The sequence below is a fragment of the Canis lupus genome, chromosome 9, assembly GCF_003254725.2.
Source record: "Canis lupus dingo isolate Sandy chromosome 9, ASM325472v2, whole genome shotgun sequence".
Taxonomy (NCBI): Eukaryota; Metazoa; Chordata; class Mammalia; order Carnivora; family Canidae; genus Canis; species Canis lupus.
The window spans coordinates 16,233,997-16,246,920 of NC_064251.1; the positions used below are offsets into that span (position 1 = coordinate 16,233,997).

General features: G+C 45.6%; 1 protein-coding gene and 1 long non-coding RNA gene across 2 annotated transcripts; one reads left to right on the plus strand and one right to left on the minus strand.

Annotated features, from left to right (window-relative positions):
• The first annotated feature begins 309 nt into the window (after nucleotides 1–309).
• Nucleotides 310–3,138, plus strand: LOC125755814 (uncharacterized). The gene is made up of 2 exons (XR_007413163.1): nucleotides 310–2,421; nucleotides 2,765–3,138. It is a non-coding gene; the product is annotated as an uncharacterized LOC125755814 (long non-coding RNA).
• A 1,049-nt stretch (nucleotides 3,139–4,187) lies between these two features.
• LOC112653030 (lysozyme-like protein 6) lies at nucleotides 4,188–12,421 on the minus strand. The gene is made up of 5 exons (XM_025436794.2): nucleotides 12,262–12,421; nucleotides 8,323–8,549; nucleotides 7,185–7,343; nucleotides 6,211–6,289; nucleotides 4,188–4,538 (listed from the first exon to the last, which is right to left on the minus strand). The coding sequence occupies exons 2-5, from the start codon at nucleotides 8,459–8,461 to the stop codon at nucleotides 4,469–4,471; spliced, it is 447 nt and encodes a 148-aa protein (XP_025292579.1). The 5' UTR covers nucleotides 8,462–8,549; nucleotides 12,262–12,421; the 3' UTR covers nucleotides 4,188–4,468.
• Nucleotides 12,422–12,924: the final 503 nt, after the last annotated feature.

Sequence of the window (12,924 nt, forward strand, 5' to 3'; positions counted from 1 at the left end):
GGACAAAGGACCTTAATCTACAACACTCTTCTCCCCAAGTTACTAACCTGTTAGAACAAGGAATATACATACTTCTATAAATTTTATAAGCAACGAAACAATTAGAGGTTATTTGCATTAAATAGCTCCTTTGAGAAGGCCAATGCCTCCAGTGTTAACTCTAAATGACTTACATTCTGTGGTGAATTTCTTACATCCACTAGTTTAGTCTTAAATGCCTATGTCAACTTTAGGCAGGATGTAGTATATTAAATATTCATAAATATTTAAATATTGCAAATAAAGTCATAGCACTATTGTTCTTTTTTAAATTTTTTTTTTCTTTCTTAAATTTTTTAAAGATTTATTTATTCATGAGAGACACACAGAGAAAGGTAGAGACATAAGCAGAGGGAGAAGCAGGCTCCCTTGGGGAGCCAGATGCAGCACTGGATCCCACAACCACAGGATCACGCCCTGAGCACAACCACTGAGCCATCTAGGTGTCCCAGCACTATTAATTCTTATTTTTAAAAAAGATTATTTATTTATTTATTTATTAGAGAAACAGAGAGAGACAGAGACACCAGAGAGAGACAGAGAGAGAAGCAGGCTCCATGCAGGGAGCTTCACGTGGGCGGCGCTAAACCACTAAGCCACCAGGGCTGCCCTATTAATTCTTCACTGTTTGTTCCTCCATCCTTCTCTATCACTAGTTTATAAGCTCCTTTAGTGCTTGAAGGAAACATATCTTATTCTTTTCTCATTCCTAGAACCAAGTACATTCTGTTGTTGATTGAGCGAATGAATGAAAGAATGAGTGATAAGAAAATGAAAGTACTTTCTCTAGCTGAAGCTGCCTGCTGGGAAGGAGAAATGAAGACAAACTTTTAAATGTTGGGTGCTGCAGGGGAGGCTAATAGTGAGGCATAGTGGAGCTGTTCTGGACAACAAGGAAGCTTCAGAAGGGCCCTGAGCCTCCGAGTAGGAGAGATAGCTGTCACCTTGGATAAGCTTGCCAACCAATTTTCTTCATGCTACTGAAAAACGTTCTCAGGTGCCTTAGACCTTTCCTTGATTTATTTGGTTTAAGACATTATTTTTTTTTCTGTATTTATAAAAGGCAAAAAACAACAACAAAAAGCCCAACCAGGAACTATGTGTAGTTGCCAAAGTATTAAAGAACACATAAGTAAACTGGCTAACAATTTTGGAAAGCAGGAGTAATAACCCAAGGTTCTGTGTTAAATAAATAAAGAGGGTGCCTGGATGGCTCAGATGGTTGGGCACCTGCCTTCGGCTCAGGTTGTGATCCCAGGTTCTTGGGATCAAGTCCTGCCTGCATCAGGCTCCCTCCTCAGCAGAGAGTCTGCTTCTCCCTCTCATGGTCTCATCCTCTTTCAAATGAATAGGTGAAATTAAAAAAATAAATAAATTCACATAATAGTAAATATAAGCAACACTCTTCTTGTGAAGATTTCCTAAAATAAGAGGCAGCATAAAATGACACGGGATTCATTTTTTTAACGGTTTTATTTCCTTATTCATGAGAGAGAAAGAGAGAAAAACAGAGACACAAGCAGAGGGAGAAGTGGGCTCCATGCAGGGAGCCCGATGTGGGGCTCCAGGATCACGCCCTGGGCTGAAGGCAGGCGCTAAACCGCTGAGCCACCCGGGGATCCCCGACACCGGATTTAACATCAATTGGGGGTTGATCTCTCGCTTCCAGTTTTTGTCATGAACCCTAAGTAAGCCACTTAACTATCCTGAGTTCGAGTTTCTTCGTGTAAAAAAAGGAAAAGGAAAACAAGTAAAAGAAAAACACAAAAACGACACAGCCACCCAAGGAAACCAGAGGATCGATGTAGCAATGCACCCGAAAGCATTCTGTAAATCAGGAGAGCTCTATGAATGCTAGTCTGTTGTCACAGAATTCGGCACTTTGTGCCAGCGGAGTTAGGAATTTCCTACTTGACCCACCTTCAGTGGAGAATTCTGAAACAGATGCTTCTCGTGACATGCCCTTTGTGCTCTGTGAGCATCCCTTGCTGAATAAAACTTGATGATGGCACAGAAACCAGGGCGGGCCACTGCCGCGTTTGGGAAGACTCCTACCGAATACAGGAGGCCGAACTGGGAGAATGCTGTGACCAGAGAGCGCTGCGGGCTGGTCCCGCACCAAATACGTACATGAAATTTCACGCCCAGAAACCAAAACTGCCCGTTCCCTTATATTCCCTAAACCCTCTGCACAGGCAACCCAAGCACTTGTCACTTCGCGAACAGGTTTTCCTCTGGAACCCTAAGATTCGAAAAGCATTAGGAGGCAACAGGCGCTGGCTGTGGAGCGCTGCCCCTCAAAAGTCTCTTGGGGCTGAGCGGCCGCCGAGGTCCCCTCTAGAACCAGGGTGCCTCTCAGCGGAGACTACAAAGCGCTGAGGGGTAAGGCCAGTCTCCAGGGCTCCCGGTCACCGGGTCACCGAGGGGGCGGCCTTCTCCCTGCCCCCTCCATCCTGGCTCGGCTCCCGGGCAAGGCCTCGGCCGAGGGTCCGGACTTAGCTCCCACACCAGCAAGGTTTTATCCCTCTCGGTGGGAACCGCAAAAGACACCGACTCCGCCACCCTCGCGTCACTGCTCGCAAGGTGCCCCCGCGCTTCTCCAAGAGAGGCGGGGCCGGGGGCGGGGCCGGCTCGGCGGGAGTGGGGAGAGCCCCGCCCCGCCCCGCCCCGCCCGCCCTGGCCCCCCACTCTGCGCGGGTCTCTAACTCTACTTCCCCTCCCGCAGCCCCACCGCGCCAGAGTCCTAGAGCTTCCTTCTTCTCTTCGAGTGAATTTTTAGGGTAGAGTCCAAAGGGTGAGCTTCCAGGATCCCAGCGTACGGTCATCTTTATAGCAACTGGCGTCAGCGGCACTGCCAGAGAAGATGTAGAGTCCCAAGCAGTTAGTAGTTACCTACTGACCTTTAAACATGTGCATTTCTCCGGTCGCCTGGCTGGCTCAGTGGTTGGGGGTTTCCTTCCGCGAGGGCTAGGGCGTGATCCCGGGATGCCAGGATCCGTCCCACCTCGGGCTCCCCTGGGGGAGACCCCTTCTCCCTCTGCCTACGTCTCTGCCTCTCTCTGTGTGTTTCTCATGAATCAATAAAATCTTTAAACATTTTTTGAGATTTCTCAACTCCGTGTGGGAAATGATCTCTAAAGATAGAATACTTTGGCTTAATGCTTTCAGGAGGCACACCTGGGTGGCTCAATGGTTGAGCATCTGCCTTCCGCTCAGGGTGTGATCCTGGGGTGCACGATTGAGTCCCACATCAGGCTCCTTGCAGGGAGCCTGTTTCTCCCTCTGCCTGTCTCTCTGCCTCTCTCTCTCTCTCTCTCTCTCTCTCTCTATATATATATATATATATATATATATATAAAACAAAATCTATCCCATTTTATTATCCTAAAAATATGACCTTCATTTTTCATGCTAAAAAATGTTTTATGAAGAGTTGCTGATAGAGGATAGTTTTAATGAGTGCTTTTACCTGAGCTTTAAAATAAAAAGTTGGAATTTTTTTCCAACTTTGTTGATGTTTTACTGGTCTGTGAAATCCAAGTGAAGGCCCAGAAGTAGGGATATCAGTGGCCCAAGTGGGACAGTTTAATCAAACAGTGTTGTTAGCTATGCGCAGGACATTCCTCCAACTGCCCCTTTTCTGTCTTTGCATTGTCCTTATGCACGTTTTACTCCGCATTAGCACCTTCAGATCCCAAATAGAGATGCCTTTATTTTCTTAAACATCTAGATTTTAGCCCATTCTCTGAAAGCACCCCCAAATCATTGGCACCTGGCACCATCTCTTGACCCCAGCCAGCACTACTTTCTCCACCTCAATATACAAGACCCTTAGCCCCAACCATTATCTTCTTCGGAATCTTCTTTTACTCTGAAAGTAGTTGGCTTTGGAGGAATAACCGGGATCCTGATACTGTTTTAAACCAAAAATTGTAGATTTTATTACCCATCTCATTATCCATTGTATTCATTGTATGTATCCACTCAATTATTATACCCATTGGTTGAGTATGTCTCCGCTTCTCTGGGTAGCTTATAAACACCTCAAGAACAATAGTTGTGGTTTATTTTCCTTCTTCTAGTGCCTGCCACACTCTTAGATTAGGTACTGGAATATATCTAGAATTAAAAATGAACAAATCAACACATTCTTTGCACAAGGAATGCTTTAATAATTATCCAAATATAACAACTTCTTCATTGTGGTCCTCTTGGTTTGCAAATGAGAGTCAGAACCAGAGGCCTGGGCCCAGACAGGTACAAGGAGGAAGCCCGAGAAAACCATTTATTCCTGGGGGCTATGGTCAGGTTTATTGGTAAATGGGAAGGAAAGAAAATAACCTGAAGCAGAGGCAAGAGGAAGGAGAAATGAATTCCTGAGTGAGAAGAGGAGCTCTGGAATGACTCTACGGCAGCCCTGTGTCCTGTCTCATCCCGAGAAACATCCTGTCATCCAGTAGGAGAGTGGCCGGCCTGCACAGTGCAACCTCCATGCTACCCTGTGGAAAGAAAACAGATTGGTTCTTGTTTTTACCACTCAGTAAGCTCCTTCTGCAGCTACATGACCCAGATCTTAGAGCAGTGCTCAGAATCCCCTTCATTCCTAGCTCTCTGCTTTGTCCCCCCTGGCCCTCTGATTCTTCCCTTAAATTTCCCCTATCTGTGGTCTTTGTCCTCTACTTCCCCCACCCGATATGCTTCCACATTTTCAAATCCTTCTCTTCCTCTGAAGTAGGAGAGCACCATTGTAGAAGGATGAAAGATACTAAATAAATTAAAAGGTAAATAAATAAATAATCAATCTCAGGTGCAACCATTGACTCTTCCTCCAGAACAGGTCAGCCCTCATAGCCATCAGTGTCCCTTGTGCGTGGTGTTTCTAGAGTAGGCAAGGCACTTAACTCCCTCCATCCTCACAGACGCCTGGAGGCCAGTTGTAGTCAACTGGCCAGTTGTATATACAGCCAGTTGTATTCTGTGTATATCTGGTTTGAAGCTCAGAAAAGTAAAGTAAACATCCCAATGTCCACCATCGTGGACAAATGCTGACAACTTGGGGGTATCTGCCCAGCTGAGGAGCATTTACATTTACAGAAAATGTTGCTGCCAATTAGCGAGAGGGGACCCTGTGGCAACCATGAAGGTATAGCTCAATTGCTCCCAGGCCTCCAGCTGATGGAGCCAAGCAGGGATCTGCATCCAAACTGAACCCATCAGGTTCTTTATCCCAGGCACTTGGACAGGGACTAAGCCTAGGCAGTCTCTGTTGCTGCTCAGGACATTAGCCCATCCACTTGGGGCAGCCAGAGTCTGTGCTGTGGAATGTGGAGCAGAGAATGCTGCTCTCTACCAAGGAAGTAGTGAAGCAAATGCACCAGGAGGCAGAAACTTGCCAGGAAAAGCTGGCTGACACTTTCCAGCTCTGCTTCCACTACCTTCCTGAGGTCTAGCCGCACCTGTGTAAGCTCAGTGAGACACCTTGTGCCCTCAGGAAACAGCTCCCTCAACTCACTTGAGTTACTTTGTTACTGCATTCAAAAGAGTTTTATTTATTTTTTATTTTTTAAAGATCTATTTTTTTAAAGATTTTATTTATTCATGTGAGACACACAGAGAGAGACAGAGACATGGGCAGAGGGAGAAGCAGGCTCCCTGTGGGGAGTTGGTGTGGGATTCGTTCCCAGGCCCTGGGGATCACCACCTGACCTGAAAGCAGATGATCAACCACTGAGCCACCCAGGTGCCCAAATATTTATTTATTTATTTATTTATTTATTTATTTATTTATTTATTTATTTATTTTGAGAGTGAGAGACAGCCGTAACGGGGTGAGGGTCAGAGGGAGAGGGGAAATCCCAAGCACACTCTGTGCTGAGTGTGGAGCCTGACTCGGTGCTTGAATCATGACTGTGAGATCATGACCTGAGTGGAAATCAAGAGTTGGAGGCTCAACTGACTGAGCCACCCAGATGCCCCCTTCTAAAATAATTTTAGTACATCAGAAAAAGACCCAGGTCCTGGGTATTATAAGTCAGAGTTCCAAGCCCTGCCACTCTCCCACATTTTTCTAGGCTATAAAAGGGTCTAGTCCTTGCCTACTGTGCCTTTCTCTGTCACTACAACCTTCCCAGGGCTCTGGCTGCTAACTTAGTCCCACAGTGTCCTCCTCACCAGTTCTTCATACCCCCTGCTCCAGACACAATCCTTTTTGTACAGCTGATGGCTGAGAGAAGATTGGGGCTCAGTATGTCTGGAAGGGAGAGAGAGAGAGCACCTGTGAGAACAGAGGACTAAGACTGAGGCAGACACCTTGCTCCCGCTTGGCTTGTCCCTGCGCTGGCATGCACCCCCCAGGGGCTGAGTTTTTCCAGATTAGGCAAAGCCTCCTTCTCAGAGGCCTATTTAGACATCCCCACAATGGTGATAGGTAGTGGCCGGGGATGGGGCCAGGAGGGACAGGACAACTGTTTACCCCCATACTTCCTAGTCAGGGTAGATGGTAGTTCATGCCACGTTTGAGGGTTTCTAGGGAAAGGAGATGTCAAAACAGGCAGTATAGAGACCAAGGTAAATCTTGCCTGATCAGGGAGGCTCTTCAGATGAAGAGTCTCGGGATATGAATCAGAGTATGAAAGAGGAGAGAAGGTCCAAGTCATGAACCTATGGAGCCTCCTGGAGCGGCTCTGAGGTGGGCAGTTTGCACTTGGCCTTTAATCAGACATTGGCCAAAGTTTTTACTTGATGGTTAGAGTGGAGCCTTCAGGGCCACCAGCCTGGTATTCGGCACTGGTTCTATGAGCCTCAGTTTGCTCATCTGTAAAGTGGGCATCATAATAGTTTCCATCACATGAAATGCTGGGTGAAATGGGCTCTGTAGGTAAAGTGCTTAGTATATGACACACTCTCAAGAAATGTTGGCTGTTGCTGTTGCTCCTGCTCTGCTATTAACTATGCAGAGCTTTTCTAGAACCCGTACACCAAAGAATCTGCTAAGTAGATGCGCACTACAGCCACTTGTCAAGTCCTCTGCTCAGCAAAAACATTCCTGGACTCCATGGGCAGTCCCTCTGGGGACATTCCCAGGCCTTGAATAGGAAGAGAAGTCCTGTGAGTAGAGCTTTCCCACCCTGGGGCCCTGGCCAGACCTTGACAGTCCGCGTGGCAAATGTTTTCTGAGTGACTCCGGTAATCGTTGCACCAGTAATGGCTGTTGATCTGGAAGATGCCATAGTCGAAGCTGCCGTCTGCGTTTTCATTTACCTTTGATATGTTGAATCTGCTTTCCACAAAAGCCAGACATAGCCCTTTGAACAGGGAGAAGAGGGTTTTTAGAAGAGGGTTTTAGGTTTTTAGGTTTTTAGAAGAGGGTTTCTTTTAGGGTTTTTGAGCTGAAGAAGGAGGGAGATGGAAGAAAGAGGGAGATCAGGAAGCAGATGAAAGAAACAAGGCCTAAGAGGCTGGATGGGGCAAGTGGGCTAGAAACATCCATTAGCTTCTCCTCTCACTGTTCGTGACACCCACCCGCCCCTCAGTACAACCAGTCATCACCCATCTGTCCATTGATGCTTCCTGCACTTAATGATCACCTACTGCATCCCAGGAACTGTACAAAGCCCAGTTTAGGGACATGTAGCTAGGTCAAATGTAGATGCTGCCTTCAAGGGGCCTATAGTACAAGAATGAAGATACATACCTTAAAAAGCCCGAAAACAAGATAAAGGGAGAAAGACAGCACAAGACCAGTGTGTACAAAGTCTGGGCAAAAGGCAGCTATCCCTATCATGGAGTAGGATGAAGCCTTAGAACCCTCTGTTCCCTCTGCCTGGAATGCTATTACCCTAGAAATTTGGGTGGCCAGGTCCTTTGCTTATTGAGTGCTGCTTGATGTTGCCTTCTCAGAGAGGCATTCCTCGACTTCCCCTTCTAGGACAATGTTACCAATCACTCCTCCTGCTTTATTCTTCTGCATGACATTCATCACCACCGAAAGTACTTCATCTGTATGTGTATGTTTATCTCTTGCTTGCCTTTCCCTCTAGAATGTGAACGCTGTAAAGGAAGGGGCTTTGCTCATGTCTATATCCCCAGCACTGAAAATGGTTCCTAGCACATAAGTGCTCATTTAATAATTGTGGAATGAATACGGAATGTTGGGAAGGGCCTCTTGGGGAGGGCTGCCTTTTGAACTTGGCTTTGAAAGACGAATGACAGAAAGATGGCCACCACCTATGGCATGAACAGGAGAGGAGGAGAAATGAGGGGGGTGTGAGAAGCAGCACTCACAGTCATTCAAGGAGTAGCCCTCAAACCCATCCAAGTCCTCCTTGCGCAGCACCCTGGCCAAGTCGCAGCGATTGATGAGGCTGGCCTGATTTATGGCAATGAGGAAGCTGACCAAGGACATGAACAGCACCCTTGTCATCTTTGGAGGAGAGGAGGTACAGTCAAGGGCCTGTGTTTCTGAGGATCTCACAGACGGGCCTCTGGTCTTCTCCCAACACCTGAGGAATCTGGAGAGAGCAGCCACATGTCCCAGCTCACTCACAACTCCCCACATGGCTATTTCTCTTCCCTCTCATTTATCATTATATAGTTGTTTATTATAGAAACTTTTAAATATTTACAAAATAAGAATAGTATCATGAATCTCCATGTACCCATTGCCCAATGTCAACAGTGAAAAACTGAGGCTGATCTCCTTTCATCTATAGGTCTTCAGCCCTTTTAGCTATCCTCACTCTTGTAATGGGCACCCAGCTATGGGCTGTATTTGGGCATAGGGTGGGGAGTGAGGGTGGCAAAGGAGATTAATGAGAACTGTACTTCATTGGTATTTGTGTGTGTGTATTTGAACATGTGCTGTGGAAGGGCTAGGACACTAGACACTGAACTCTCCACACCCCACACCCCCAGATACAAGACACATGACTTTTCCCAAGGGCATACACTGCCTTGTGTAATTCCTAGGAAGCTGTTTATGGGTCTAACACTTTCATTTCCACTCAAAGGTACAAATCATAAAGCAAATAAAAGTGACCTCGATGTAGAAATAACCTTCACCTTCACACTTTCTGTGTTTAGGGGAAGGAGGGAAGAGCAAGAGCTCTAGAGTCACACGGCCTACTTTCAAAGACAGGGCTGCTCTGTGACCTCCGGCAATACACTTTACCTCTCTGGGCCTCATTTGTAACATGAAGATATACTAATACCTACTTAAAAGGGTTGTCATGATAATTAAAGGAAATTTGATCTTGGTTTTGCATTCCCCCAAAAGGAAGCAGGACTTTTAGGGAAAAAGTTGATTCTTAGGCTGGAGTAGGAAAGGATATGAGCTAAGTCTGGATTATCTTGTGCTGGGAAGTAAAGAAGGGCTAAAAATATGGATTGGAGCATGTCAAATGGACATGAGAGCTCCAAGGGGTACCCACAGGCTAAATCTGGAACACTATTTTTGGTAACAGCTTTATTGAGATAAAATTCACAATATATATTTCACCAAGCCATACAATCACTTCATTTAAAGCATATAATTCAGGGCAGCCGTGGTGGCTCAGCGGTTTAGCACTGCCTGCAGCCCAGGGTGTGATCCTGGAGACCCTGGATCGAGTTCCATGTCAGGCTCTCTGCATGGTGCCTGCTTCTCCCTCTGCCTGTGTCTCTGCCTCTCTCTCTCTCTCTCTCTCTCTCTCTGTGTGTGTGTGTCTCTATGAATAAATAAAGTCTTTATAAAAAAGTATATAATTCAATAGTTCTTTACTGTGTTTGCAGAGCTGTACAACTATCACCACATCAATTTTAAAACATTTTCATCAACCCAAGAAGAAACCCTATGCCCATTAGCAGTCACTCCCTGTTCCATCTCCCTCCTGCCTCTGGCAATCACAAATCTACTTTCTATCTCTACAGATTTGCCTCTTCAGGACAGCTCACATAAATAGAGTCATACACTATGTGGCCTTGGTCCCTGGTTTCTTTCACTTAACAATGCTTTCAAGATTTATTCATGGCATAGCATGTATCAGGATCTCACTATGGCTGAATCATATTCCATTGTATGAATAGACCTCAATTTGTTCTCTATCATTTTATAGACATTTGGGTTGTTTCTACTTTGGGGCTGTTATGAATGATGGTGCTACAAACAAATTTTCGTGTGGACAAATGTTTTCATTTCTTTGGTCATAAACTGAGGAGCGGGATTGGTGAGTCATATGGTAACTTAAAGTTTAAACTTTGGAAGAATTGGGGCGCCTGGATGGCTCAGTCAGTTGAGCATCCGACTCTTGATTTTGGCTTGGGTCATGATCTCAGGGTCATGGAATTGAGCCCAGGGTTGGGCTCCATGCTCACCAGGGAATCTGCTTGAGATTTTCTCTTCCCCCCCTCTCCCTCTGTCCACTTCCCTCATTCTTTCTCTTTCTCTCTCTCAAATAAATCAATAAATCTTAAACTTTGGAGGAACTGACAGACTTCAAAGTGACTGTACCATTTTCTACTGATATCAGCGGTGTCAGTGTATGAAGTTTCAAAAATTTCCACATTTTCACCGACACTTTCCCATCACAGCTATCCTAATTGGTGTGAAGTGGTATCACCTGGTGGTTTTGATTTGCATTTCCCTGGTGGCTAATGAACTTTTCGTGTGCTCCTTAACCATTTGTGGATCTTTGGGAAAATATCTAGTATTCAGATCCTTTTCCCATTTTTTTTAGTTATTTGTCTTCTTATGGAGTTGTAAAAGTTTTTTACTAGATACATGATTTGCAAATATTTTCTCATAGTCTCTGGGTTACCTTTCACTTTCTTGATTTTTTTCTAAGATTTTATTTATTTATTCACAAGAGACACACACAGAGAGAGAGAGAGGCAGAGACACAGGCAGAGGGAGAAGCAGGCTCCATGCAGGAAGCCCAATGCAGGACTCAATCCCAGGACTCCGGGATCACTGCCTGAGTCAAAGGCAGACGCTTAACTCCTGGGCCACTCAGGTGCCCTTTGATGGTGTTCTTTGAAACAAAGGAATTACATTTTGATGAAGACCAGTTTGTCTATTTTTTCTTTTGTTGCTGTGCCTTTAGTGTCATATCTGCAGAACTAATGCACAGTGGTTTCTAAGGGAATCTAGGACAATTTGACCATCAAAATAAACAACGATAGTGATGGATTATTATCTACTGAATGAGATAGGAATCCATGAGTCCTTAATAGTAATAGACACATAATGGGGATGGGGAAGAACTCTTACTGACAATAATATATGATAAATGTGGAGGTAGTCTTGAAGTTGGAAAGCCACCATTCTGCAACCATCAAAGATTGGTCTGAGCAAGAATCATCAATGGGGGCTAAATCTGAGGTGGTGGGAAGCTTGATGAAGAACTGGATATATACATGCTCTTAAAGTATCTCCCCACAGATCATGTATTAGTTGCATGGGAAAAACAGAAACTATGTAGCAAATAAACCAGACAGTATGTGGACCTTGCAATCAAAATGAACACCTCCAATGAAAGACAGAGAAAGATTCTGTGCCTCCAGAAGTGATACCCCAAGAAGGACACATATATCTTATATGGTATTCTGGCCAGAGATACATAACTTGTATCTAATCCTAAGGAAAAATTGGACAAAGTCAAACTGAGGGAAAATCTATAAAATAACTGGCCTATATTCTTCAAAACTGTCAATGTGATGGAAGCAAAGGATGGGGCTATTTCTGTCACTGTGTGTGTGTGTGTGTGTGTGTGTGTGTGTGTGTGTGTGTGTTTCCCCTTAAACTAAGTATATGTTCCCAAAGGCAAAGGCCTGTGTTCCTCCATCCCCAGGCTTCAGAGTCAGGCAACTTCTGCTTGGCCAAGATGGCTCCCCTGATGGCCCTGTTTCCTCACAGATGTCTTCTAGGACTCACTCCATACCAGCCTGAGCTTGCGAACATTCTCTTGCTTCTCTCTCTCTCACTCTAGAGTTGCTAGATTTAGCAAATAAAATTAGAAGATGCCCAATTACATTAGCATTTCAGACAAACCACAAATAAGTTTTTAGTATGTCTCATGCAACCCTACTCTACTCTGACTTAGTAGATTCCTTGAGAGACAGGTGTTACTGAGCCTTGGCAAGCAGGGAGCTCTGTCTCTGCCCATGAAGTCCCCTCCCCTCTTAGGGTTTCCTTAGGGGAATACAGTACTTGTGGCAGGTGCATTCCCACACCCTTCCAAAGCTTACCTCTCTCCTAGCCTTCTCTGACCCCAGGTCCCAGACAGCCCAGTGTTTTCCTAGAGAGTCATTAGAACAAAGCCTCGTCCACAGGACCTATACTCTAGCCCCACCCAGTTCACAGCTCCCCATGTTCTAGGGAAGGTGGGAGTGCTGGGCCAGCCTGCCTTCTGGAACCCCAGTTCTGTGACATCATCATTCTCCTGGAAATACTCTGGTCTTAACCATGCAAATTGAGGCCCACTCAAGCTTCCAGCAGAAAGTACACATGGGTCTAGGACTGGTGATAACTGTGAAGAAGACCACTGGGTGGGGCAGGGCAGAGTGCTCTGGTTGTTCTATCTGCCCACTACCCTTCCCTTTGGTGAAGGTGAACCTTTGGGGGTAGCTCCTTCCCCCATGGGGTAAAGTAGTGGAAGCTGCCAATCACAGAGCCCTGAGCTCCAGGTGACAGGGGGTGCCTATGGCCCCACTGCTATATTTTGAATTGAAACTAAATTGAGCAACTCAGCTTCTCACCGGAGGCCTTCAGGTAGGAGGCCAGAAGCTGACGGTTTGGAATCATATGGCTATAGCCCATTTGAAAGGATAAACCTTCTTGGAGAGAGAGCAGAGTCCACACAGGATGCCAATCCTAGAGTTCACCCTTCCCATACTTAACCTTATCACAAT